This window comes from Arvicanthis niloticus, chromosome 14, assembly GCF_011762505.2.
Source record: "Arvicanthis niloticus isolate mArvNil1 chromosome 14, mArvNil1.pat.X, whole genome shotgun sequence".
Classification (NCBI taxonomy): Eukaryota; Metazoa; Chordata; class Mammalia; order Rodentia; family Muridae; genus Arvicanthis; species Arvicanthis niloticus.
In genome coordinates this window covers 28089319-28115917 of record NC_047671.1, presented here as the reverse complement: position 1 = coordinate 28115917, position 26599 = coordinate 28089319, and the positions used below count along the sequence as shown (strand labels likewise).

Here is a 26599-nt window from a genome sequence, read left to right as displayed (position 1 = left end):
AGTTCCAGATGTACGGGGAATGCAAACCTTTATATTTAAAATCTTTTATTTTGAGTTCTTAAAAAAAAAAAAAAAAAAAAAAATCAGGATAGCCAGGGTATGGGATGAGCCACACGCAGGACCTTGCTGGGTCTGCAGAATAACGTGGAGGGAAGACCCGAGGCCGCTGGGCAGGTTGAATTTGAAGGGGGCGAGGCAAATCACTTAAAAAAATATATATACTGTACACATCTCATGCAGCACTCAGGGGGCGTGTGCTCCATCTCACTGCCTCCTGGGACGGCGGTTCCCTGCAGGCCCACTGGCCTGGCCAACAGTGACGTCAGCTATCATCTTGTTGAGGGAGGGCAAGTTAAAAAGTCCAGTCCCAATTCACACTGGCCAGAGGTCAGAGGCCCGGGGACAGTCACACTCTGCCAAGACTCTAGGAGAAGAACAAACCAGGCTTTGGTCAGTTTTCCTGACCTTTATCTCCACAAAAGGGAACAAAACCAAGGGAGGGCCAGCAGCCAGCTTAGCCACCAGACTCGCTCAGGGTGGATCCTTGCATGTAGCGGCTGGAACTGCTGTCCCACTGACCTGAGGAAGGGAGTCTTTCTCTCCAATTCCCTCCCACTGGGCTTACCCAGCTACCCAGAAAGCAGTCAGGTACCTGTTCTATGCGCTGGCCCTCACACAGCAGGCTCGGTTGTCTTTTTCTGTGGGGAGTGAAGGACAACAGGCTATCAGTTCTGTGGGTTCTCTTCACTGCTGTCCCACAGGTCTAGGACAGGTCTCCCTGGAGGCATGGGTCCTCAAGGGCCCTCTAAGGATCCACACCCCTGTAGGTGTAAGGACCCAGACCCACTGCTATCAGCCCTGGGCCAAACAGCCTGACCCCGTGAAGCGGATGGTTGCTTCTCCAGTGGGCTCCCCACTGGCCAGGACATGTAGGTCAGGTACTTTCTCACTGAAAGCCTGAAGGGGTCTTTCCCATCACCCCTCCCCTGCTCTTCCTCACAAGGGCCATTAGAATCTGGGACTTGAAAAGTGGTGTGGACCTGGTCTAGGTGTTGGAAGGGGAAGAGTTTGAATTCCCAGCCCGAGACCCCGCAGGAACTCAATCTACCTTCTTCTTTTTCTTCTTCGGGACCGGTGAGGCAGGGTCTTTGGCTGGGGTCTTTTTTCCTTTTTTCTTTTCCTTTTTTTCCTTGTCTTTTTTTTCTGAGGGGAAAAAAGCAAGCTTGCTGAACAACAGATTTTGGCACTGATGGGTCAACGTCGGGAGGCCCATGACAGCTCCCAGCTTCTCTACCATGGGGAAGCAGGCCCTGCTGGGACCAGGATACCGTCCAGGATCCAGTCTTCCTGTCTGTGAACTACACAATCTCAATACTAGCCATGTAAGTTCTTTACCTCTGAGCTGTACACCTATATATAGCTATATATAACATGGTGGTGTACCCTTCTAATCTCAGCACCCAAGAGACAGAGGCAGGTGGGTTTCTGCAAGTTTGAGGACAGCCTGTTCTACACAGTAAGTTCCAGGCCGGCCAAGGCTACATAGTGAGGCCCTGTCTCAAGACAAAACTAAAGTGGGGACTGGCCAGCACCAGTGGCCTTTCCTTCTCAGAGCCTGCTTTCCCCTTAGAAAAGGAAAACAGAACCCTGCCTGCGGCCCAGGGCTGGCGGGTGACTCAGAAGTCCTAGCATGGAGGGCAACAAACGGCTGTTTCCACCGAAGAACGGAACTCTGGAGTAGAGGTGGGCTCTGAAGGACTATGAAGGGACAGTCTACACCCCAGGGACTGGCTGTGCACTCTGCTACTGACTTAGGCTGGAGCAGAGAAAGCTCCTCGTCCTCATCTTGTGAAGCTGGGGTTGACTTTATGCTTTCCCAAAGCCTGAGACTAAATGCTAGGCACTGCGAGGGCTATGGGAGCAGGGATGCAGGCCGGCAACCTACTTTTGGCTTTGCCACCAAATGCCTGTCACTCTGGACAAGCCACTTCCCAGGCTCTACCCCGGCCCCGCCCCTGCAGCGTGCGCTCCTACGGCACGTGCCTGAGGAAAACAGTCACTCACTCTTACTGGATTTCTTCTTTTCTTTCCTGTCCTTCGGGATGCTCTGCTCTCCACTCTCAAGCTTCATCCCCAGGTCACCTTTGGGCGTCTCCTTGGCTCCTTGGGGGCCAGGGGACCCCTTCTCCTTGCCACCAGCACTCCCTTTGTCTAGCTTTGATTTTGCCTTGGAAGTCCTGGGGGTCTTTTCTGGGGAAATAGCACTTGCCCCAGCCACCAGCTGCTTCTTCTTCTTCTTCTTGCTCTTTGGTGTCCCAGCTTCTAGCTGGTCCCCCGATAGCTTTCGCTTCTGGCCCTTCTTCCCACTCTCCTTGATGGCCTCTGTGACCTTCTGCCTTTCCTGCTCCAGCAGCTCTGTCAGGACCTTCATCACAGAGGCCTGCACCTGCGCCTCGCTCAGGGGCCAGGGCTGCTCCAGGAGGCGCTGGGTGATGCTGTTCGGCAGAGTCTGTGCGGGGGCTGTGGAGCTCAAGGTGTTCTTCTTGGGTTTCTTGGGCTTTTCAGGTGTGGGGCCTGAGGAGGCCTTTTTCTTACCTGTGGATCACAGGTCCTGGAGGTTACAAGTCTGGAAAGCTGAGGGACAGATCTTGCACAATGTATGAGAACTGAGGGGGTGTACTTCACAACTGCATAAATGGGAATGAAACTGAGGTTCAGGGGTCACTCTGCTCCATCTATCTCCTATGCTTAGCTATGTTTGCAGATCGACAGAGATCCCAGAATGCTAAGGAAGAGGGCCTGACGTCTGCTAATGAGACAGAGGGCACAACAGGTGGGACGTGAGTGACGCTGGTTCTAGAACTGCCTTTATCAATTTAGTGTAGGGCTTTGGCCAGGTCTCACAGTCCCTCAAGGCTGCTTCCCACTGTAAAACAAGAAGCTAGACATACAATAGTGTCCTGTCATGAACTGTGGATTCTAACACACGAGAAGGTCCTACAGACCAATGGTCAGCTCCCGTCTGTGGACACACCATGGGTCCTTAGCCCATCATGGCTGGAGGGGCAAGAAGCAGATTGGGGAGGGAACTCTTGAGTATGCTGTGTATGCATGTGGCGGCTGACTAAGCAGGTTTACTGCCTGCCAGAGTAGCTTCTGGTGCAGCCTTTGTTTAGAATTTTCTACGCCTCTGCTTGCCTTTGATAATTGTGTGCTGACTACACGTGTAAAAAAAACCTTGCACAGCCCCCTCGAAAATGTCTCCTTGTCGCTCGCACCCGCCTCTCACATAGACAAGAACACTGGGGAAGAAAATGAGCATCAACTCCGCCTCTGACCCAGCACCAGGAAGCTGAAGTTACCAGCCCAGAGCTCTGGCCCCCGGCAACCCTTCCAGCCTCCCAGGTCACCTGTGTGTGCAGAATGCCTACATGCTGGGCTCAGGGGCTGAATCTTAGCAGTGTTTGCCTTGAGGAGAAGCCAACAGGAGTGGGGGTGGGGAGTGGGACAGGATGCTTCATGTTATATAAGGTAGGGGTGTGGTCACTCCTGACAGTACTCTCCTTTGGGGCCCTCCAAATGTCATGTGACAATTTTCTTTATGCTATGATTTTGACTGTGCATGGTGGCATTACTCTTACGTTGCGTGTTTAAAACACAGGGGGCCAGGCGGTCAGGAGCTTGGTCAAGTCTACAGTGTAAGTCAGTCCATTACCAAGGTCTCCTCTATGTATCGAATCGTCTAAACAAGGCTGGTAGCCTAGTCTGAGTCCCTATACCCAGTACCCTGGTCCACTGACTGAGAAGTCAGTAGGGACAGATGGACAGAAGGCCTCCTCCACAATTCCAGAGAAGTAGCTCCAAATGGCTGGATATACCTGCTCGCAGGCTGCCCAGGCTGCCCAGAGCTGGCAGGCAACCTGGGCATGGGCACCAGCTGCATTTGAGGGTACCTCTAGTTCCCAGAGGACCCCACAGGCTGTTCGAATGTGAGAGACTCTGATGGGACACAGACAAACGCTGGTGGCACTGCTGCTGTAATGGCAAGCAGGGACCAGCAGTCTTGCCTCTCTATGCCCCGCTGTTCCCTACTCACCGGTTTTAGGGACAGTGGTGTCTGCTGAGTGCTGGGATTTTGATTTCTGCTTGCCGTCCGGGTTATCTTTGGTGGCTGGAGCAGAGGAAACCAAGGGGTTGGAGTCTGGCCTAGGAGTGGATTTTGAAGGCTGGGAATTAGCCACGGTCAAGCCGGGAGTCACGTAACCTGAGAGGAGAGACTGAAGAAGTCCAGTGTGAACAGCGCAGTGAGCCCCTAGCCGTACCCCAGAGGCAAGGCCTGCTCAAGGGAATCCGTCGTGACTTTAGATCAGGCTAACCCACACAGGCACATGAGCAGCACTGAGACCACAGGGAACAGAGGCCTTTGGGGCGTGCCTCCTAAACTATGGGAATTAACGCATATGTAAGGCACATTAAAAGGGGACTTTTTTTATTGCCAATGGACTATTACCATCACAGAAGATCATTAACATTTTAGGCTGGTAAGATGGCTCAGAAAATAAAGGCACTTGCCACATGAGCCTGACAGCCGAGTTTAATCCATTAACTAGGTAAAAGAGGACTGACCTCTGTATGCACCCACTCCCCACAAATGAGAAAATCACCGCAGTCTGTCCTGTACAGGAAGAGCCTTGAGAGACCATCTGAATCTCTTCCCTAGGCCCCAGAGCACGAGGTGAGGCTCTATTCGATTGACTAAGGGCACCCCACTGGCAGGACCTTACCCAGGGCCCTGAGATTGGGAATCTAGACACTCGATCCAAGGGGTGGCTGACGTCTAAAGCTGCAGCTTCAAGCTCCAGTCCTCACTCTGGTGGTTACCTGTGAGGGGGCCACCATCTCATCTTCGCTGGATTCTGTGGGGGTCTCCTCTACCACAATTTCCTTCTGGGAAGGCTCTGGATCTAGTGTGGAAGCAGAGGTTTCCCGTTGAGTGTAAGCCCCTGCCCCGTTAATCACGCTGGGCAGAGCCCCCCCGGAAGCTTTTGAGGCCTGGGTGTCTCTATGTTCCTCATCCTTCTGCATGAGGCCTCCTATTGTTCACCCATGCCATGTGAAGCACCTGGCTCCCAAGGCTCCCACTTCTCTGCTTTCCCCTGTAAGGGAAGCAGAGTCCTGGAACTTGGGGACTTCAATAACGGGAGCCCGATACCTAGAAGCTGCCAGCTGTTAAACAGCAATCTGGTCTTTGAAGTCACGAGGTTATACCAGGGGATGACAAGGCCAGGGTGGGGTGAGAAGGCCACAGCCTATAGTTCTATCAGGTTATGTCTCATCCCTGCCCTCTCTCTGGGAATCCTTACCTAGCCTGTGGGCCGACTTGGACATCTGGGGTCTCTTGCCATCCTCCTCGCTCTCTGAAGAGGTGTCACTGCTGTCCTCTGAGCTCTTGGGGGCTTTGGGATAGCCTGGGGTAAGCTGTTGCTTTTCAGGAAGTTTGGGTTTCCCGAGCTTGTTGGTAGCTTTGGGCTGGACAGGCGTGCTCTGGGGAGGTGTCACGGGCAGTGTTTCCACTGCACTGCTGATCTAGTTTGGTAAAGGAAGGATACAAGGTAAGTGACAGTGAGAGAGTCATGACAGACCAGGCACTGTGTGGAACGCACTGCACATGGCTTCCCATGACTTTTCCCACAGCTCTCTGGTGGGCACTGTGGCTCCTTATCATGTACCAGCACACTGAGGGAAGGGCTGGAGGCTGGACACACAGCCATGCTGGCCTTTCACTGAGGTGGGGCAGAGAGAACATATGTGGGAGGGGAGCGGGGTCAATATATGGTCCACACAGGCCCCCAAACACAAAGCACCTAAAGGCTGACGGGACTCACACGCACACACGAACACCCACATGCATGCTTATGTTGAAGCTGTGACTAAAATCCAAGAGTTGTTCTCAGGAAGCCTTCTGTCTTTTCATGTGACTTGGGGTTTACCACTTAGGCTGGCTGGTGAACGTGCCCCAGTACTGGGATTACAAACGCCTGCCACCATGCCTGGCTTTTCCCTGTGGGAGAATGAACTGAGGTCCTCATGCTTGCACAGTAAGTGAGCTACACCCCACTCCCCCGCCCATGCTTACTGGCTTTTTAAGAAAGAGCTTTCAATCAGCATCAGGAGAGACGCAAGGTCCCTCTGTTACCCACTGATGGGACGAGGAGGCCTTGAGACCCATGAATTCTCAGCACAGCACCTGTGTCACTCTGAGCCAGTGTCTGGCATGAGTAAAGAGGCAGGGAGGTTCAAGTGAGAAAAGCCCCGAGGCTGAGGAGCCATTATAGACAGAACATAGGTACCAGGTGATGGGCTATTGCATTGTTTTCTAATCTGGGCCCAGGGGAGGGCAGCACAGCTTCAATATGGGCCCTTGCCTATGTTTCCTCTGGGATGTGTCCCTGGCTAGGTGGTCCCTCAGGGCACCCCTGGCTCCCATCCTGCTAGCAGAGGGAAGAACACACAGGCCACAGATGAGCCTTTGCTAAGCCTCCCACAGTTGCAGACACAAAGCAGTCCAGGTCTGGCCTGACCCCCTTAGTACCTCACCTTAATGGCCCTATGTGGACCACCTAGGGTTCTAGTACCTCTGGGTTCCCTTCCTGCAGGGCAGGCTCTGCTCATGTTCTCAGAGAAGCCTTCCCTGCTCGCCATTCCCAAAGCAGGTCACCCATTCTGTTCTGTTCCCTTTGCAACACCTAGCAGTTGGTGACAACTAATTTATGCTGCTTTTCCTGTTTAACAGCTGTGTCTTTGCTGGCTTAGGAGCTCCAGGAGGGTCTTGTACCTGCTGTAGCCTCAGGGCCCAGCAGGGCAGATGCTCAGCACCATCTCACTGCCCACTGGTTCACACGGCTGCCGGAAGTTCTTTTTGGGTCAGTTTGTGATGTGCCCAGTAACAGGGCAGCACAGCAGCCCCTCAAAGCTGGGAGGAGCTTCAACACAGCCCTCTCCTCCCCCTCAGGGTATTGGGTGTGCAATGAACTCTTCCCTCGTATTAACAAACCCCGTTAAGCCTACAGAGCGATGAACTTGGAGCTGGAGGACCCAGGTTCCGGTCTGGACCAACCCTGGTGGGATGTGCCCTCAGTTTTATTTATTAAACATTGTGCACTAATCTTGCCCTAGATATTAATAGTGCACTGAAACGTGAGGGTTAGGAGGAAATGGTTAGGTCACTTCCATTCCGAATACTAAGAGAGGCAAGCAACCCATATTCAATTTCAGTATTTCAAAACCAAAAGGAAGAAAACTAACTTACAATCCGCCAAGCTGGAAAGATGGGGGATCCCACTTGCCTTGACTCCCAGCCTGCTCTTCCGGACAACACCATGGGGAATTGGGCCTTTACGACAGTGCCAGGGGGCTGGGAGCAAGCCACTGACTGGCATCAAGGCAGCAGAGTGACCCTACCACAGCCTTCTCTTACCCGACAGTACCTGAGTGGACGCTGCCTTTGGTTTCTTGTCTTTTGGCATCCGACTAGACTGCTCACTCTTGCTGGGTTGGGGGGCTGTTCGTGGGAGGGCTGCAGGAGTTGACACATTGGTTCTGATGGCTGAGATGGAGGAGAGGGGGCACATCAGGATACAGAATCCCCATGACTTCCCATGGACCTGTGAGCTTCAGGATCATAAGGGAGGACGCTGGCTTCCCCAAGCCTTCCAGGCAGGAGCTGTCATCATCATGTCATTTGATAAGGCTCATGGCCTTCAAATGGCCGCTGTGGCAGTGACTCTGAGCCTCACCCTCATCCCCTTCTTCTTGAGAGGGCTACGACTCCTAAGCAACATGCTGGACCACGAGACTGCTCACAGTTAGGGATCAGCGGGAGAGCTGCTGGGTGCTGAGAAGATGTGTATCATAGCCCACCGTGATCTCATGCCCCCACCACGTACTAGCCAAGTAAACAGCAGTATTTTGCTGACAGTAGGAATCTTACTGTCCATACTTAATGACAGAAATGTCAGTGTCCTAATACATAACTGAAGACGTCTGCCTTACCAGAGGGCTTTGCCGCATACAAAAAAACCCACTCATTCCACCTAAGGTTCTGGGACAAGAACAAGTATAAAATGTTACCTGTCTTCTTCTTCTGTGCTAACGGGATGGAAGCTCACTGCCAGGCTAACGGTGTACCCCACAGCCAGTTGGCTATAGCAGAGCTCTGGTTTAGACTAGCCTGGTCCCTGCAGCTTCCAGCCACCAGGATGTTCTGGCTTTCAGGCTTGGAGCCAGCACACAGAAGCCTTGAATGCAATTTCTTCAAAGCCAGGCAGATGAGCTATCCTCATCAAGGTGACAATGCAGGGCCTAAGGCCGAGCGCCTAGTCCTTCTCGCCAATGCCTCTGCTAGGCCACCTGGTTAGTGTCTGGTCCCTTCTGGTCTCAATGCGGGGGAGGGGGGCACGGGTGGCAGAGGCCCCTCCTGGCTGAACAGCACTGCAGCGGTGCTCACCATGGGTGGAGGGTTGCGAGGCAGGAATCATGTCCTCGTCCTCACTCTCAGAGGAGGAGCTCTGGGCAGTGCCGCCTGAGGCCTGGGCCTTCCTGGTGTTCACGGCCTGGACTTGTCCTGGGGTGGGAGCTGGGACAGCTGGACCACGAGCAGGATTGACAGAAACTGGAGGAGATTTAATTGCCTTGAAAAGCAAAAACAGAAACAACCCGCCTCTGATTAAAGGCTTGGTCGAGAAGGGAAGGGGAAACCGGCGAGGGAGGGAGGGTTTTTACAAGACAAAAGTCAGGAGCTGGGGTCTTCCCAGCCCACTCCCATTCCATAACAGCTGACACACAGCACAGCACTTCAGAGCTCAGAGGAGCCCAGCTGACCTCACAGTGACCCCAAGGTAAGCAATATCCATCCACCCCACTGGCCTAACGGGAAAGCCTAAGTCCAGAGAGGAAAAGAGGAGTGCCCGAGCCACACAGCCACATAGGAAGCAAGGCGAGAGCTGGAATGTCTAATTTAGCCTCTTTCTTCTGGTGACATCAGATGGCCACCTGCTAAGTGGGGAATTCTAAAAAGCATTTCCTGTAGCAGCCTGACTATATCATTTCCCCAGAGTCTCAATGTTCCTTCCGCCAGAGACCCTCATAGCAGCCTCCCCAAGATGTGGCCCAGCAGGCAGTCCCCAGTTACACTGAACTAGTTTCTTGAGTACAAAACTGCCTGGGGTAACAGGATGGGTGGGGCGGGGAGCCAACAGATTAAAGGGCTCACGATGGGAATACAGGATGTGCGCCTCTTATTTGCTTGAGTCAGGTTTTGCTATGTAGACCAGTCTGTCCTGGAATGAAGAAATCTACCTGCCTCTGCCTCCAGTGCAGGAATTAGAGGAATCTATCACCACACCCTAACCTGATTTACACTCGCTCTTAAACAGGACAAGAAAAAGAAATGTCACTCATCAGACAGATACTTTGGAGAAACAGGCACAAGGCCTGCTGGTCGGTCATCTTTCTAGCTATGATATTATCTTGTAGTTGTGCTTACAAAGAATAGGAAAACTATCGTTTTGAGCTGCATGGTGAAATCCTGATGGATGAGATGATGGGCCTGAGACCAGCTTCAAAGTCAAGGACACAAGCAGAATGTGCCCAAAGCCGACCTGCTTAGGGTCGGCCGGCTGAGGGTTGGGATAATGTGTAGGGTTCAGTTTTACTTCTTTTTTTCCTGTAATCCTGAGACAGGGTCTCATTGTAGAGCCCAACACGTTGGCCTGACTCTTGATATTACTACCTTGTTTTTTGAATGCTGGGATTACAGACATGGTCTACCATGCCCTGATTCACCATTCACCCGTCGGTCTACTTTGCATCTCACCCACATGCTAAAGCAGTGGCAGATCCTAAATCCTGGGAAGGCCAGTCTGGCAGCGAACTAGATTCCCAAATATGTCACCACACACAAGGGGACTCCAGCTCTGGTTCCTTTCAAAGCCCCAGCCGATGAAAGCACAGAGACAGCAGTTAGGGAACTGGAATTCTACTCTCTACTCTCCAAATGCCAGTGCTGCTTGAAGGCTGTTTGTGCTTTGGCTAAAGGGAGGGCTGCCTGAGGGGTAGTCGGGTCTCTATCCACTACGACACCCTGCCTGCCTGCTTGCTGTGCTTCACCAGGCTCCCACCACCCCAGGGGCTGTGAGACAGAGGGAAAGCAACGAGCTTAGCACTATGGTACCCACCAAGTGTGGCGGCGGCCCTTCCTACCCTGCCAAACAGCCTCCCCCGCGGCTGCTCTGATCTGCCACTTCCAGAGCCTTCCTTCCCACGTGATGAGAAGGAGAAGGATGGAAAGTGGGAGAATTCTTGCGGTGGAGGGAGGGGGATCTATATATATGTGAGAAGACAGAAGAACAGATTGTTGGGGACCAAGAGAGGCAGCAAACCCACTGAGGCAAACAATAGCGTCTTGGAATGTTAAAAGCAGCTCTGCAGCACAGCCTCCTCCAGCCCAACCTGCCCACACCACCCCATCCCTGCAGGGAGGGCAGGCGACGGAGAAGAGGCAGCGGCCTGGCTGATGAGAGTGGGCTGGGCACAGGGGCAGTGCTTAGGTGTGCAGCACTTGTGTTCCCCTCTCTGTCATCGGTGCTGCGCGTGGTCATGCCTAGTCGCCCAGCTGCTGCAAGGGCTGCTGGTAACCCCAGCTGGGTGTGATCACCTGGGGGAAGCACAAAGCCCAGCACGTATACAAAGCAGAGGCACCTGAGCATCTCACGTCGATTCCCTGTGGGTGCTGAGAGCACAGATTAGGGTATGGGGGTACCCTACCCATTTGCAGGAATGATGCTCACAGAAGCAGATGCGGGACCTCGTGGGCGGTGCCCACTACCTGCTGTCTTAGCTGGGCTGATATCTACGATGTCCTTATTCTAGTTAGGCTGGGCAAAGTGGGAAGGTGGGGCTGTGTCAATGGGACAGTCACTAAGAACTTCTCTCAAAGCAGCTTTGTGGGGCTAGAGGTGCAGTAGAGGGTGTGTTCTCAAAGCACATGTGCGCGCGCGCGCACACACACACACACACACACACACACACACACACACACACACACACAGGAGGAAGATGATTATTATTACCTGGGGGCTTGTTAACAGAACCTGGGCTGATCCTTCCCCAGGGGACACTTCCTGGAGATGCAGCTAGGAGACCTGAGGTTTATATAGAACCCAGTCTTACTTGGAGCTGAGGCTGATGCTCTCAGAGAGGACAAGCATCTCATCCAGGAAGACCAGCAAACTGGTTTCAGATACAGGACTAGAAGGGAGCTCTCTGGGGACCAGGTGGGAGTTTCTTTTAGACCTAACCATGCAAGCCTTGACTAAATAAGAAAATTTAGATTTTTACAGGCTCCCCGTGCTGACACAATAAGGATAGGACCTATGCCTTTGTTTCGGCAAAACAACAGCTGAAGTAGCCTTTAAAATAATTTAAGGGGGCTGAAGAGATGGCTCAGAGGTAAGAGCATTCAGGTTTGATTCCTAGCATTCACACGGCACCTCACAACTGTCTGTAACTCAGTTCCAGAGGGATCTGACACCCTTTTCATCTCCACAGGCAGGCACAAGGTGGAAGGTAAAACCTATGGTGCATGTGGTACGATGCAGGGCTCTAACCGAGTGGATCAGCTGTGCTGTTTCATGTCTGCATCACCTAACGTGCCCACTTCTTTCTAATCTGTATCCCACCCCAGGTACCAGCCAGCCTCAGCCTGAGGCTTACACTCCACACAACAGGGCTGGGCTGCAGGATGGAACCTAGGATCAGAGCTGGCCCAAGGCTGGGCAAGTGCTGGAGTTACCCAGCCCTCTCTCCCACTGACAGGCTAATTAGAAACAACGGGAATTCAGGGAAGGCGCATCTCCATTTGTCAGTACAGAAGTACTCCATAAAGGCCCAAGGATGGCAGCAGTCATGAGTAGGCTAGGACTCTCCCAGAGGGAAATGACAGCTTCTTAGGGTGTGCCTGCTTCCCTGAATTCCTTCTGGGAATCTAAAAAACTGCTGGCTTTGTTTTTTCAAAATAGAGACTCAGATCTTCGAGACTAAAGGATCACTTTAATGGTTCAGTTTTAGCATGATGCTCACTTTAATTGTGTTAGCCTGCTCTCACAGAGGAAAGCCAGGGCAGCCTTCCCTCCCAGCTGTGTCTGTCCTTTAGGAGTGAGGGAGGTGTCTCAGAAAGACTGCAGAACCAGAGGGCAAAAGCCTAGACTGGAAGGGGGCTACAGGGACAGCTGGGCAGGAGGAAGTGCAGACTGCCAGAGTTTAAATGTTCCCTGAGCTCTCTCAGAGCTACAGGCCCCTCTCTTTCCAATGGAAATACCCTGTTCCCTCAGAAAGAGGGCAGTGCTGTCTCTACAAAGGCCTGGGTTCACACAGAGCTTGTACCATCTTGTTGGCTATGTTGGGCCCCTGAAGTCAGAGGTGTCCTGGACCTCACCCTTGGGAACAAGGCCCGGCAGAAGTGGGGACCTACTGAGAAGGTGCCATAAGCTACACAGGCCTGACCTGAGGTGAGGCCCACAGATTCCAACAATGGTTGCAAGGGAGGATATACATCCCAACAGTCCACGGGGAGCAAAGAGGCCTGGGAAGCAGTGCTCTGGGTTCCTCAGGTTTCTTCATGAGAAGATAAGGGGCCTCAATCCCGGGCCTGCCAACCAGGCAGCCAGGACAATGTGCCCTCCTAACAGTGCTCAGTCAGGGGACTGGGCACCACGACCAACTCCATGTTACACATAACACCCAAGTCCTAAAAGGATCGCGGCCAGTGTGGTGAAGCCGGGGCGTGAAGTCTGCGCCCTACCACACCAGGAGTGTTTCAGAAAACAGGTAAGAGCTGGGACGTGCTGCCTGCATGTGGTGAGACTATCCCTGTGGGAAGATGGTACCCTCTTACCAGACAGCAACAGGCTGGCCCAGCCAGGGGAGCCTTTAGAGCAGCCACAGCCTACCTGGGCAGATGGCAGGTCCTCATCGCTGCTTTCTGAGGACCCTTCTACACTCTTCTCTGGGGGTGCTGGGCCTGAGGCTTTGCTTCTGGTAGGTTGGGAGATACCATCCTTTGGAGGGGACAAGACTTGAATAAGCACCGTGACAGGGGAGGGTTCCCAGGTGAAGGGGAACTCGGCTTCAAGCAGCACTTCCTGGGCTCGGATTTTCTGAGGGCAGTGTGGCCTTCTTAATCCTTCTAAGAGCATGCTTCATGGGACAAGTGGTCCAAAGCCATAGAACTTGTCAATCAGTGAGGAAGAGCTGGTGGTGATGCCAACTCAGGGGAGGCCCAGGGAGAATTCTGTCTCCCAGCATGGGTGGCCTGAGCTCACTCAGCAAGTAGGACCTGGTTTTTCAAGAGAAGCTACAATATCTTGACTTGTATGAGATATTTCCTCAATTTTTATAAGGTCATGGTCAGTTGAAACTGACAGGGACTATTTTTTTTTTTCTGATCTTGCTGCCACCTCTCTAAGGTACAACACCAGCGGCCATCACCTATTAATTCTACCAGGCTGCCTGAGCTCAGACTAGAATCTGTCACCCTGAACAGAGCCAGCCCCACTGCTCTCTGCAACCAGGATGAGACCTGGACAATGCTTTGGGTAAGAGTCAGCTTCTCTTTCTTTTCCATTCCTTGGGCCCAGGCTTCACTGACCTAGACAGACCCTCCTTAGACAGAGACTTGCACCATAGCCCAAGCTTCCTTGTCACTCTGACAGGGAGTATCTTTGCACGATGGCTTCAGATACCACAGCAGAACCTGGTGTGACTTGCATGGGACTGCTGTGCCCAGTGCTGTAGAGGCCCTGTGAGCTGTAGGAGTACCTAGGATGTCCTATACTAGGAAGGCCCTGGTTTGGGACTTCCGGCACATTTCATCCAGGGACATGGGGGACACTTGGAGGCAAGGGATCCTGGAGTTAGGACTTCTACTGTCTCTTCTCCCCACCAGGGCAAGACCTGTTTATGAGGAAAGAGCTGGTGACAGTGGCTCTCGGGCCTGGCAGACCTTACCTGGGCTGGGATGATGGCTGACGGCATCTCTCCATCACTGTCAGATTCCTCACTGCTGCTCTCTGAGTCCTCAGTCTTCCCCGTCTGGGCCTGGGTAGCTGGAGGCCCTGTCTTCCTGGAGGTTCTTGGATGGGCTCCTTTTTTAGGAGACTCCTTGGTAGGGGCTGCGGCAGCTCTGACCTGAGAGGTCTTCCCCACAGGTTTTATCTGGAGAAACAGCAAGGGGAGAGACATACAGAGTTGTGCCTATAGGCCAGGGCTGAAACATACGGTGCTCTAACCCCAGATCCACCTAGGTACCTGGGCTGGCGTCTCTTCTTCACTGTCAGACTCCTCTTCACTGCTGCTCTCTGAGTCCTCCCCTGCGCCAACCACAGGCCCCTTCTGTGCTTGGGTTGCTGGGGCCCCTGCTTTTCCTGAGGCTGGCACAGACTGCTGGCCCCTTGCAGAGATGGTGCTGTTCTGAACAGTACTCGCAGGTGGTTTTCCCTAAATTGAGAGGCGGCAATGGTACTGGAGGGAAGGGTGGTAGTCAACCTTCTACTAGTGTGACTATAATATCACAGAGAGTGGGAGAGCATGTAGTCCGTGCTGGATCACTGAGAGACCCCCTTTTAGACTTTATCCTAACTTGACTTGTGGTTTCTGGTCCCACTTGCCTTGGGTGGAACAACCACGGCGGTCACTTTTCCAGATGCAGACGCTGCAGGTGTCTTACTGGGAGGTGGGTTGGCTTTGGCCTGAGGAAGCCTCCCCAAGGGTGTGGCCTGGAAAGAAGTAAGGGAATTAGGAAGGTCAAAGGGCAACAGAGCAATAATCAAAGAACACTAATGCTGCATCTGAGCTGATGCTGGCTCTTCCTTCTGACTAACAGCAATGTGAGCTTAAGAAGTCACTTGCCAGGCAGTGGTGGCGCAGGCCTTTAATCCCAGCACTTGGGAGGCAGAGGCAAGAGGATTTCTGAGTTCAGGGCCAGCCTGGTCTACAGAGTGAGTTCCAGGACAGCCAGAGCTATACTCTGGAGCTGGAAAAACAAAACAAAACAAAAGAAGTCACTTATGCCAGGTATGGTGGTGCATGCCTTTACCCAGCACTCTGATGGCAGAGGTAGGCATATCTCTGTGAGTCTAAGACCAGCCCGGTCTACAGAGCAAGTTCCAAGATAGCCAGAGCTATGCAGTGATTCCAAAACAAAACAGAAGAAGCCACTAATCTTACCAGGCCTTGATTTCACCTCTATAAAAGGAGTGTAAAAGTAAACAAATCTGGCTGGGAGACGGCTCAGCAGTTATGAGCACTGACTGCTCTGCCAGAGGCCCTGAGTTCAATTCCCAGCAACCACATGGTGGCTCACAGCCATCTGTAATGGGATCCGATGCCCTCTTCTGGTGTGTCTGAAGACAGCTGCAGTGTAGTCATATAAAAAAAAAATCTTTAAAAGAAAAAAAAAGAAAAAAAGAAAAAAAGAAAAAGACTGAACGGTGTGATTCAACTCTGCTCTGCAGGCAGCAATATATGCACACGTCCAGCCCCTTACTGGAGAATTTTAGGCAGATGTTTTTTTAAAGAGAAAAAAACAAAAAACAAAAACAAAAAAACAAAAAAACAAAAAAACAACGACAACACCGTATCTACGGGATTTCTGCAAAGATTAAACAGACTACGTGTTTAAGAAGTCTAACTGGCACTAACACAAATTCAGCACTGTAAAGCCTTTGAAATATAATCCTACCCAAACACAACTGTTTTTTAGGTTCCCTCTCAGCCAGGCTCCGTGTCATTAAATTTTACTCTACAGAATGGAGATTGAATACCACATAAAATCGTAAACCTGTGTCTCTTCTCCCTGAAACATGGAGGGAGCCGGAGCTCAAACACAAGCACCCCCTTGGTCCATGAACTAGGAACTGAGCAGGTTAACAGAACAAGATAGAAACACAGTTTCTGCTTAATCTCCCCTCCCGCCCCCCCTGCCCCCCCTGCCTGTCAGGTACAAATCTACAGAAATCAGTGATGGAGGAGAAACCATTCCAGAGTAAATGCCGTGCCAGAGATGGAACCCAGGGCCTTGCACATAGTAGGCAAACACTACACCACCGAGCTATGGCCTCAGCTAGAGTAAGACAGACACTTGATAGACTCTGAGAGCAATCTGGTTAGTGTGAAACAGAAAGTCGTCCAGCGCATTTCAGGCCCTGACTCACTCAGATCTTGTCATCTAGTCAGTTTCAAAGTAGCTCCAACTCCCAGTGCCTCTCACGTGTGTGACAGAGTTAGGACTTAAGGAAGGTCCCCAGAGCGCAGACCGTGACGAGCTCCTTTTCATTTCCTGCTTCCCCCCACCCCCAGCTCCTGCCAGGTGGTGTGCCTCTCAACTCTGCCACCAGCAGCCTAGTCCACTGCCAGGAAGACTGGTCCTGGGCTTCCAGCAGGGGAGGCCCTACCCATACCCACAAGGTTGGGTTTCTGACAGGAGTATAGCCAGGGCCCCACGAATAGAGCTGGACTTGAGCCCAGGTAACCTGGCTCCTGGCCTCTGCCACTTAATCCTGCTTGTGGTGCCACCCAAGCCAACTTTCTTGGCTTCTGCATAGGCTGCTTCTTTGCCTAAAGAGTCTACCCTCTACCTCACCAGATGACTTTCAGTTCCTCACCGACATGACATTCCTCTTAAAATACCTGAGGTACCATGCTTGGCTAGCCCCACTGCACACCCCAGACCAGTTCCACCTATCCTGCTGTAATGGTGTGTACTGTACCACACCTTGCTCTGGGTAGACCTTCCCGAAGGCCAAAGCCATACAGTAAAAGTGGGCAGAGTGTGTGGGGTATACCCAGATGTGCAGGACCCCAGAGTGTGTGGGGTATACCCAGATGTGCAGGACCCCAGAGTGTGTGGGGTATACCCAGATGTGCAGGACCCCAGAGTGTGTGGGGTATGCCCAGATGTGCAGGACCCCAGAGTGTGTGGGGTATGCCCAGATGTGCAGGACCCCAGAGGCAGGGCTTAGCAAACAGGGCATGGGAACTTGAGACCCAGTTGAGTCTGAGCCCCAGGATTCTGTTCTCCCAGGGCCAAGAACAGCCTCAGGTGAATTCATCCTCAGTCTTGGTTCAGGCTGGTTCCTCCCTACCTCACCTGTGCTGGGGTCTCATCCTCTTCCTCGCTGCTGGATTCCTCCTCGCTGCTCTCCGAGTCTTCCTGAGCCATCGCTTTGACCTGGGTAACTGAAGGCCCTGTCTTCTGAGTGTGCACCGGGGCCATCCCTTGTCCTGAGGCAGCTTTCCCTTGGAGGCCCTTGCCCCCAGACTTCTCCTAGAATGACAAGAGGAAGGAAGGGTTTCTAAACGGCCTGAAAAGCCCCACGGGGGCTAGGAGTGAGTCCACCTGGGCAAATGCAGGCCTTACCTGTACCTTGGGGGTGGCGGGAGCAGCTCCTTCTGACTCCCACTCACTAGAAGAGTCCACATCTGGTGTCTGGGTGCCCTTGGCCGGAGCGAGGGATGACAGGCTGGCTGAAGAGGTCATCGTTCCTGTCTTACAATGGGGCGAGATGCTCGCTCCTGTAGCCGAAGCAGATGTGCCTTTCCTAGGGGAAGCTTTCATCTGCTTTTCCAGACCTGGTCTGGCCTATGGAGAAAGCACAGATGAAGGTTGGAGGAGACTCCTGGATTCATTCGCTCTGAGATGCAGCTCCTCCTGGCCTCCCTACTAACTAGAACCCATATAATTCTGAGAGGAGGGGTTTCCGACTAGGGTGGGTCAGGCCAGCCAGACTGCCTTTCTTCCCTGGTCCCCACCGGAGCAGCAGAGGCTGCTGGTGCTGCCTCCTCTTCGCTGTCAGTCGACTCCTCACTGCTCTCTGAGTGGTCTTTGCCTCTGTCAGTCTTGACCTGGGTGGCCACAGGCCCCGCCTTCTGAGGGAGTGCAGGGGTGGCCTTTCTCCCTGGGGGCTTTGCCTGGAATGAGATCAGAGGGAGCCCCAGGTAGGAGACAGGCAGCAACTAGAGACTCAGCTGATAAAACCTGGGGTGTAGGGCCATGTCGGCTCCTGTGCTGAGAAACTTTTGCAAGGACTTACCTTGGCTGGGCTCACAGCCCCGTCACTGTCTGACTCCTCACTGCTGCTCTCTGAGTCCTTCTTGTCTTCCTTTCCCATTTGGACCTTGAGAGCTGCTGACCCCACCTTCCCAGGGCAAGGCAGGTTGGCGCCTTTTCCCGATGACCCAGGGCTTACAGTGGAAACAGGTCTGACCTGGGGGCTTTTCCCCAAAGGTTTCACCTGTGAGTGACAGAGGACAAGATCAGGAGAAGATGCTCTGGTTTTGAAGTATGAGGCCTTTCTAGGCAGAGCACATGGCATCCCTGGCCTCACCTTGGCAGGACTCGTGGTCAAAGTTCCAGCCGCTGGTGTCTCCCCACTGTCGCTTTCTGACTCCTCACTGCTCCTGGCCTCCAGCTTCCCTGCCTGGGCCTGGGTTGCCACAGGCCCTGCCTTCCCAGGGGTGGCTGCAGGAGCCCCTTTCTGGGATGACTCCTTGCCAGGGGCTGAGGTACCTCTGACCTGAGGGCTCTTCCCAGAAGGCCTTGCCTAATGTGAGAAATTGAGGAGTGAATCAGAAGGCAGACGTGTGCAGAGACCTGACAGGAGCAGGGAGACTTATTGGTAAGAAGGGATGGGGGCTGGGACCAGCTGAGGAGACGGGTTAGAGGCCTTCAGGTTTAGGCTGTGAGGCTCCCTCCCCAGGCTTCACCTGAGGAGTGGTCACAACGACTGGCATCTCATCCTCACTGTCAGAATCATCCTCGCTGCTGGTTTCCATATCCTTTTCTGGCCTTCCTGCCTTGGCCTGGGTGGCTATGGACCCAGTCTTCCCTGGGGTTGCTGAGATGGGCCCTTTTCCAGAGATCCCCTTGGCAGACACCGAGCTGGCTCTGACAGGAAGACCTTTTCCAGGCGCCTTTACCTGGTGAAGGGAAAGAAGAGTTTTTCAGTCCTCTGGTGATGTCACCAGGAAAAAGCCCAGAGGCTCTAGGGATACCAATTTTCTCTGTCACCTTCACTGGTGCCCCAGCCACCCCAGCTCTCTGGTTCCTTGGCACTGACCAGTTCCACAGCCTTTCAGATCACCGCAGACCTCCTCAGCACCCAGTGACACCAGTACAGTGGCCTTCATACTGGCCCTGGACAGCCCTAGCACATAGGTTTAAAGGTTAAATCCTTGGCTGGAAAAGCCTGCTGTGTGGTTTCAGGCACCGGCCTCTTGAGTCTGGTCAGCTCATTAAATAGCCAGCGAAGCTCAGGGCAGAGAAGGGGTATGCACAGTTGTTAAGGGACAGCCGGAACATAGAAAAGAACCCAAACTTCCCAGGGCTTCTTGTGGCAGACAACAACAGGACTCCTAGATCAGCAGTTTTCATCCTATAGGTCAGGACCCCCTTTGGGGTCACACATCAGATATCCTCTGTATCAGAGATTTACATGCTGATTCATAGCAGTAGCAAAATTAGTTATGAGGCAGCAATGAAATGATTTTATGGGTGGGGTGGGGGGTGGGGGTCACCACAACATGAGGAGCTGTATTTAAGGCTCACAGCACTAGAGAGGTTGAGAGCCACTGTTCTAGATCCAGTTCCCACACTGGCCTCCTCTTTATCCACTCTCCTCACTGTTCTCAGGCAAAGGCTCACCACTGCCCCCCAGGTTTGGTAGGGTGGCTATAGGCCCTGTCTTATGACGGCCTTGTCCACTCGGCCCTAAATTCCCTAGAAAATAAATGAATGGCTTTGGACCTTCTAAGAACTTCTGTGTAGAGGAGCAGTTATTGTACACAAGCTGCATTCAGCGCCCCTCTTCAGATATGAACCAACACCCACAAGGCAGCCCCAAGTAGGCTGGGTCCGCCCACCCTGTAACTCGCCCCAGGGCTTCAGCACCCAACTATGCCTCTGCACCTTCAAGTCTGTAGTCATATCTCCTCTGGGTCCTTCCTTGGCCACGTCATGTTGTCAACCAACTCTTCTTTAACACTTTAACAACTGCCATGCACCCCTGCCCCTCCTACCCCCCTGTCCTGGATGTGGACCCCCTTCACTTCTTCCTCTTAGTCCTTTCTGCTCATCCCGGCATGTGTGCAGGACCATGAGATTGCTATCTGAATCACACTCCATGGGAAAGGCCCCAAAAAGAGGGAACAGAAGAGATTCTCTCTAGCAGTTGCCTGCTTAGGGTCTGGTCTGGCTAGAAAAACTAAAGAGAAGAGTCAAGCCCTTGAATGTTCTCAGGACTCACTGGGGCACAAGTGATACCAGAATACTTGGTGTGTCTCCCCTCCCCCTTCCATTGATGGACGAGTTTGGAAGGACTAGAAGACGTGGCTTTGTTAGAGAAGGTAGGTGTACTACTGGCTTTGAAGTTAGCTTTCTCTCTGCCGGTGGGCCAGTTTCAGGCTTTTAGCTACCGCCCCAGCCCCATGCCTGACTTGCCGCCATGTTCTCAGTCATGATGGCCATGGAACTGTAAGCACCCACTTGAATTCTCTCTTTTAGAAGTTGCTTTGTGATGACGTCTTGTCTCGTCAAAGCGACAGAAAACTTAAGACAGCATGATAGGACATGCCTGTAACCCCAAATTTGGGACGTCGATGCAGGAAGAGCATGAGCTAGAGAGTCCAGCCTGGACTACAGGGAGACTGACTCAAAATGAAGAAAACCTCAGGTCTCTTCCTGACAGCAGTACACTGGCCCCGCCACACATAGAAACCAAGGCAAATACACAATCACCAGAGTAGGTGCAGGACAACCCCCGGCCCCCAAAGACAATCATCCACTCTGGCGGCAGTGTAGACCCAGTGGACGTTTCCGTAGGTATAGAAGCCCCCTGGCCAGTAGCCATCATTTTCCAACTTGCCCCCACTCTTCTCCCTCTCCATAAACTCGAGAATGGGTCCTCTTCAGCAGAAGCACTCCACCACAGTGGCTTTCCCAGCATCAGGGGCCACAGGCAGTAGGTCACAGATAGCCATACCCTGGGCTCACCTGGCTGGGCAGAGCAGCAGGGGCCTCGTCCTCGCTCTCCTCCGAGTCCTCCTCACTGCTCTCGGACTCTCCTGCAGCTGCTGCAGCCCTTGCTGGTTTAGTCGGTGTGGGCGTCACATTCCCTAACTTGGTAGGGCCTGGGGCTGTTCTTGCTGGGGGATCCTTGGCAGGGGCTGCTACAGCTTTGGCCTGGGGTGGTTTTGCTGAGGGTTTCACCTAGAAGCAGAAAACACAAGCAGCAAATGAAGAGGCTTTCCCCCTCTGCAGTCAAACTCTGTGCCTATCTGAATGGGGATGACCCCATAGGCTCCTGTGTGAATACCTGGCTCCCAACTGGGGGAAGAGTCTGCCCCGCTGGAGGAGGTGTGGCACTGGGGTAGGCTTGGAGGGTTCAAGACCTATGCCCCATGTTTTCTCTCTGCCTCTGCTTGGGTCTGAGCTCTGAGCTGCCCCCACCCTTGTGCCTTTGCTCCGCTATCATCAACTCTAACCTTTGGAAACCCTAAGTTCAGTTAAACTTCTTTTTAAAAAACTTGTTTTGGTGTCTTAGCCATCGCTCTATTGCTGTGAAGAGACACCGTGACCAAGGTGGTCGTTTAAGAGAAAGACACGGTACTAGAGAAGTAGCTGGGAGCGGCATCCTGATCCACAGGTAGATGAAGACTGGGTCCGACAAGGACTTTGGAAACTTTTGAGACCTCAAAGCCCACCCCCAGCGGTGACAGGATTTCTCCAACGAGGTCACGCCTCCTAATTCTTGTAATTTTTCTACTCCCTGAGAGCAAGCATTCAGATATATGAGCAAGAGAAATGTAATACAAGCCCCTTCTTAAAAGCACATCCCAGAGGCAGACAGAATCTTACACCCTTTTCCTGAAAAGGCACAGATCATTTAAGGGCAGCACGAAGGCTCATAAAGACCCCTAGCTACCTGTGGGGCAGAACTCAGCTACCATGCCTGCCTACCCACTGACACCTTCACTACAGGGTCCGTCCTGAGGGGCCACTCAACCTAGAAAGCATCTGACTGAGGTACTGTCCAGGGAGAGAGCGTGGCATCGGCACTGGCTCGAACTTCTTCCAGAGACTTCCTTAGTGTTCCAAAATCCTGAGACCCGAGGTAGCCAGCAAGCCAGTCAGCACCTGTTTGTAACTGCTGCATCTCATGGCCTGCACGAGCCTATGGCACCACTCACTTATTCAACACCTCCCTGCTGCCGGAGCTCCACACCGGTTTCTGCTTGCCAGTGCCCTATACTTAGGTGCTAGATCTGTATGAGCAAAGCCTGGAGTTAAGGGATCCAGAGGAATCCCCAGGGCCCAAAGTGAGAGGGAAGGCGAGGAACAGCTGTGGCCAATTCCTGAACAGAAGGGAATGGCTCGGGCTACACAGGGCCACTGGGTTTGGTGGGGCAGCACCGTAGGCACAGTCTATCCCTGGCTCCTTCTGGCCCCCTCTCTAAATTGTCCAACCTTTTGAAATTGTGATACAACATTATAATTTACAAAGTTCATGACCAATTTCCAACAACTGAAATATAAACACCCTCGTCTTTTTTTTTAAATAAGCTTGTGGCTTTGTATTGGGGTATAGGTTGCCTATTATACCAAATAATTTATGTCATACATATGGGACATACTGGTTCCCGCCACTGGCTCCTGGCTCCTTGCCGCCGCCGCTACCTGCCAGTCTGCCAGTCTTCCTCTAGTCCAGGCCACGGCAGCAATCTTTTTCAAATGTAAGCCAAGCCATCTCATTTCAGTGCCTAAAACCCTGTGATGACCCCTTGATGACCCCAGAATAACTCCTAACACCCACACTGATTTGCCAGTTCAGACAGGATTGAGGCCCCACGAGGACTAACCTCATCTTGTACCTCATGCAAGAAACTGCAGATCCACGTGCTCTAGAAACACAAGCTCCCTCTGTCTGTCCCACTGTTGGTGCGGGGACTTCTCCCACACCGGCTCACCAGGTGTCAGGCTGACCCCTGCTGCTGTTTTCCTTCCCCACTGCAGTTAAATATCCAATGATCCTCATGAAGGCAGGCACGCTGCCTACCTGGCTCACTCTGTATTCGCAAGACTTGCTGTTAAGTACTCAGAGTTCAAAGAAACAAGGCTGCAGACCATGGGTCCCATTCAATTCCAGCCCCAAACCCACTTCACCATTAGGCAGCCTTACCCTGACCACATGTCACAGTTACTCCTATTCAGGGTCTCTGCTCCTGTGTCTTCCTCTCCCAGCATTAGACCGCAATGCCCAACATAGCCACAGTAGTACCGTGGTCCTCATTCCCCAACTACCTAGCTTTGTCTGTAACCTTCCGGCTGTCGACACAACTGCTAGGCTGATGACTGGCCACTGGGGTCAGAACACTAGCATTCCCGCAGAGGAGGGTCAGAAGCTGGAAGACAGCAATGCCTGGGGATGAGTGGCAATTACCTCCACATCTGTCTCATCACTTGAGCTGGAGGTATCTTCACTGGAACTGCTGGCTTGGCCCGTTGACACCGTTCCTGAGGGCAGACACAGGGGACTGAGGACCCTTCTCATATTCACCTCCCTTCCCAGAGCCTCCATGCTGGTTGTTAGTCAAACCTAGGTAGCACTTGCTTCTCACCCACACAGGGTCAGGTATATGCCCTGACCCAAAGTCCCCTAGCTGGAGTGGGAACCCTCGCTACCCATTTTTGCAAACTTCTCTGGGGTCGTGGAAAGGCTACAAGCACCAAGTCACTGTCACTATTTGGTATCAAGTTGGGGAATGGGGGACAGGTGCCCAAAGGCCTATTTTGCATAAGACCCATACCTTTTCATTTAGTTTCCAAGTGACCACAGTGGTCTCTGTAACCCACCAGAGAGAGAGAACCCAGAAAATGCCACTCTCTAAAAAGCACATATATAGAGGGCTGGAGAGATGGCTGAGCTGTTAAGAGCACTGACTTCTTCCCGAGGACCTGGGTTCAATTCCCAGCACCTACATGGCAGCTCACAACTCTGTCTATAACTCCAAGATCTGATATCTCATACAGATGTACGTGCAGGTAAAAAAACCAATGCACATAAAAATACATTTAGGATCAGTAAAAATAAGACAAAGAGCTCATATAGTATGAGCAGCCGATCTAGGTCAGAAAAGGGGGAAATGGCTGTTTGAAGACTCTGGCTGTCACAGAGACAAACCCACATTCGGACTGTCTCAGAGTAAGCATAGCACCGCAATGTTTAGTCTTGCCCCCCGTCCCAGGCTCTAGGGGTATCTTACCAGGTTTGGCAGTAGATCCAAGGACTTGGGCACTGCCCTCCTCCTCAGTTTCTGAGGCCAAGACAGTGTTTGCCAAGGGCTCTGCTGACTTCTTAGGTGACTTCCCAGAGAGCAGGTGGACCACTGTCTTTCCGGACGCAGGGTGCAGCACAGAGTTCACTGTCTTGTTGGCTGTCTTGGTCTTTGCCTACAGAGTATGGGAGGGATGAGCACCCTGTCATGACAGGACACGTGAAAAGCATCGACTGGACTTATGGGCCCTACAGGGCCACTTCCCAGCTCCGTGAGTGTCCCCATCTCCCCCTGTAGCCTAAGGGCAGTCAGTTCCAGCCTTTAATAGTCAATTGGTTTGTCATCTCATCTCTATAGGGAGACGAAGGTGTCCTTCACACAGGCATTACGAGAGTATCACCGATCCTGGGTCACAGTAGTTCCTACTTTGCATTAAGCTATAGTTCATTGTGATACTATCATTATTTCATCATTATTTTTATATATGATAGCTATCTCCTGGTCCGAGTGACACAAGCATTTATTTATGTGTCTGCACCGGTGTTTATGGATTGTTGGCAAATGACATTTTTAAAGTAGTTTCTGATGTGGAAAATGTGCAGAGTGTAAACAAGGAAGTCTTCCTTACGATGGCACTGATTGCCTAAGACCTGCCTAGCAGCACTCCCAGGGTCTGGAGAGGAGCATCTGATTGAACGGGTGGGTGCAGGGAGGAGAGAGAAAAGCCCAAGTGCTGCGTGGCATGAGGCATCACTTCTGTTTTACAGAAAAGGCACCTGAGGCCCAGCTAGATGAAGAGGAAGACACTTGGAGACCCAAGCTGAACCTTATGACCTTATCCTGACGCGGCAGGCTACACTGCGCTGGACACGGCTCCCACAGGCAATAAATAGCTCGGAAATAACTCACCTTTTCTTTCACGTTCGATGGCAAAGCTGCGGCTGCAGAATTGGCAGGAGTTGGTTTTGGGGCTGCAAGACACAAACACTGTGAGCAAGGCGGGCTCTTCTTATCTACGACAACTGGCAAAGTTTATGTTATACAATGGTCCTACTGGTACTGACTGCTTGGCGCTACTATGAGGATTTGAGGCCTAGCCAGAACCATGAGGAAGAACTCTACACTGCATGTGTTATGCATGTTTACCGTCCTGCATCCCCGAGGGACTCCCAGCTGCTCCATGGCATGAGATCTGGAGGACCCCAGAGGGAAAGGACAGGCTTACAATCCTACTATCCACTCTGGGACTACTCTTTGTGTCAGGTGCCAACCATCAGACCTGATGGTCACTGGCAGGCAGGGCAGTGGTCAGGTGGCCAGCCCTAGGCCACAGAGGAAGCCATGTGGAAGTCAATGGTGCTGACCCAGGAGCCAGGAACTAGTAGGAGACACTGAGATTCAGACTATCAAGGGTTTTAAGAAATGGTACTTTGGATCTCAGGTATTCAGGGAAAGAAGTTATCATTAAAAGGACAGGTGTTGAAACGAACTGCAGGATTGAATTCATTTCCAGGCACGTTGACACTCCTTTTTCTGCACTTGTACGAAGTTTTCAACATGTCCAGAAGCATACCAAAGCCACCTAGCTCCAGCTTGTTTGTATGTATTTATGTATATATGTATGTCTCTATGAATGACATGCAGCTTCATCTATTATCATAACTTTATATCAACCTCAGTTCACCCACTGTCTTATTTTCCCCTCCCCATCACACATGATTCTGAAGAAAATGCTTGATATCCTGTCATGTTACCCATAAATACTTCAAAGAGGACTCTTAAATTAAGCCAGACATGGTGGCACATGCCTATAATGCCAGCACCCAGAAAGCTGAGGCAGGACGTTCCTGAGTTGGAGGTCAGTCTGGGTTACATATCAAGACCTTGTCTCAAGAATAATTAGGGAAAAACATCAAAAACCCAAAATGTAAAAAGTCAACTATAGGGCTGGAGAGATGGCTCAGTGGTTAAGAGCACTGACTATTCTTCTAGAGGTCCTGAGTTCAATTCCCATTACAGATGGTGGCTCACAGCCATCTGTAATGGGATCCGATGCCCTTTTCTGGTGTGTCTGAAGACAGCTACAGTGTTCTCATATACAGAAAATAAATACTTTTTAAAAAAAAAAGTGGATTATAATCAGTCCATCATACAGCTTTAAAAACTGACTATTAGTCGGGCAGTGGTGGCGCACGCCTTTAGTCCCAGCACTTGG

General features: G+C 52.1%; 1 protein-coding gene and 1 long non-coding RNA gene across 6 annotated transcripts in view; one reads left to right on the top strand and one right to left on the bottom strand.

Annotated features, from left to right (window-relative positions):
* Positions 1 to 62: 62 nt before the first annotated feature.
* The window catches only part of Tcof1 (treacle ribosome biogenesis factor 1), a 34298-nt gene continuing 7761 nt past the window's right edge, over positions 63 to 26599 (bottom strand). The window contains exons 4-26 of one of the 4 annotated variants that reach the window (XM_034518460.2): positions 25294 to 25355; positions 24373 to 24559; positions 23550 to 23623; positions 21104 to 21319; positions 18820 to 19032; positions 18441 to 18656; positions 18147 to 18347; positions 17866 to 18024; positions 17474 to 17695; positions 17204 to 17380; positions 14724 to 14831; positions 14365 to 14553; positions 14065 to 14271; positions 13008 to 13115; positions 8507 to 8690; positions 7488 to 7606; positions 5364 to 5586; positions 4882 to 4964; positions 4097 to 4277; positions 2065 to 2595; positions 1109 to 1203; positions 653 to 698; positions 63 to 424 (exon numbers count right to left, since the gene is read on the bottom strand). In XM_034518460.2, the coding sequence (XP_034374351.1) occupies positions 672 to 698; positions 1109 to 1203; positions 2065 to 2595; positions 4097 to 4277; positions 4882 to 4964; positions 5364 to 5586; positions 7488 to 7606; positions 8507 to 8690; positions 13008 to 13115; positions 14065 to 14271; positions 14365 to 14553; positions 14724 to 14831; positions 17204 to 17380; positions 17474 to 17695; positions 17866 to 18024; positions 18147 to 18347; positions 18441 to 18656; positions 18820 to 19032; positions 21104 to 21319; positions 23550 to 23623; positions 24373 to 24559; positions 25294 to 25355 (3782 nt within the window). In that variant the 3' untranslated portion in view covers positions 63 to 424; positions 653 to 671. Of the gene's footprint in view, positions 425 to 652; positions 699 to 1108; positions 1204 to 2064; positions 2596 to 4091; positions 4278 to 4881; positions 4965 to 5363; positions 5587 to 7487; positions 7607 to 8506; positions 8691 to 13007; positions 13116 to 14064; positions 14272 to 14364; positions 14554 to 14723; positions 14832 to 17203; positions 17381 to 17473; positions 17696 to 17865; positions 18025 to 18146; positions 18348 to 18440; positions 18657 to 18819; positions 19033 to 21103; positions 21320 to 23549; positions 23624 to 24372; positions 24560 to 25293; positions 25356 to 26599 lie in introns of those variants that run through there. The other 3 variants (XM_034518461.2, XM_034518462.2, XM_076912583.1) reach the window with 3 other exon arrangements.
* Positions 11235 to 26525, top strand: LOC143434294 (uncharacterized). Of its 2 annotated transcripts, none has more exons than XR_013103676.1 (3): positions 11235 to 12885; positions 13524 to 13652; positions 25152 to 26525. It is a non-coding gene; the product is annotated as an uncharacterized LOC143434294 (long non-coding RNA). The 2 variants fall into 2 exon arrangements; XR_013103675.1 differs by lacking the exon at positions 25152 to 26525 and adding an exon at positions 14003 to 14115.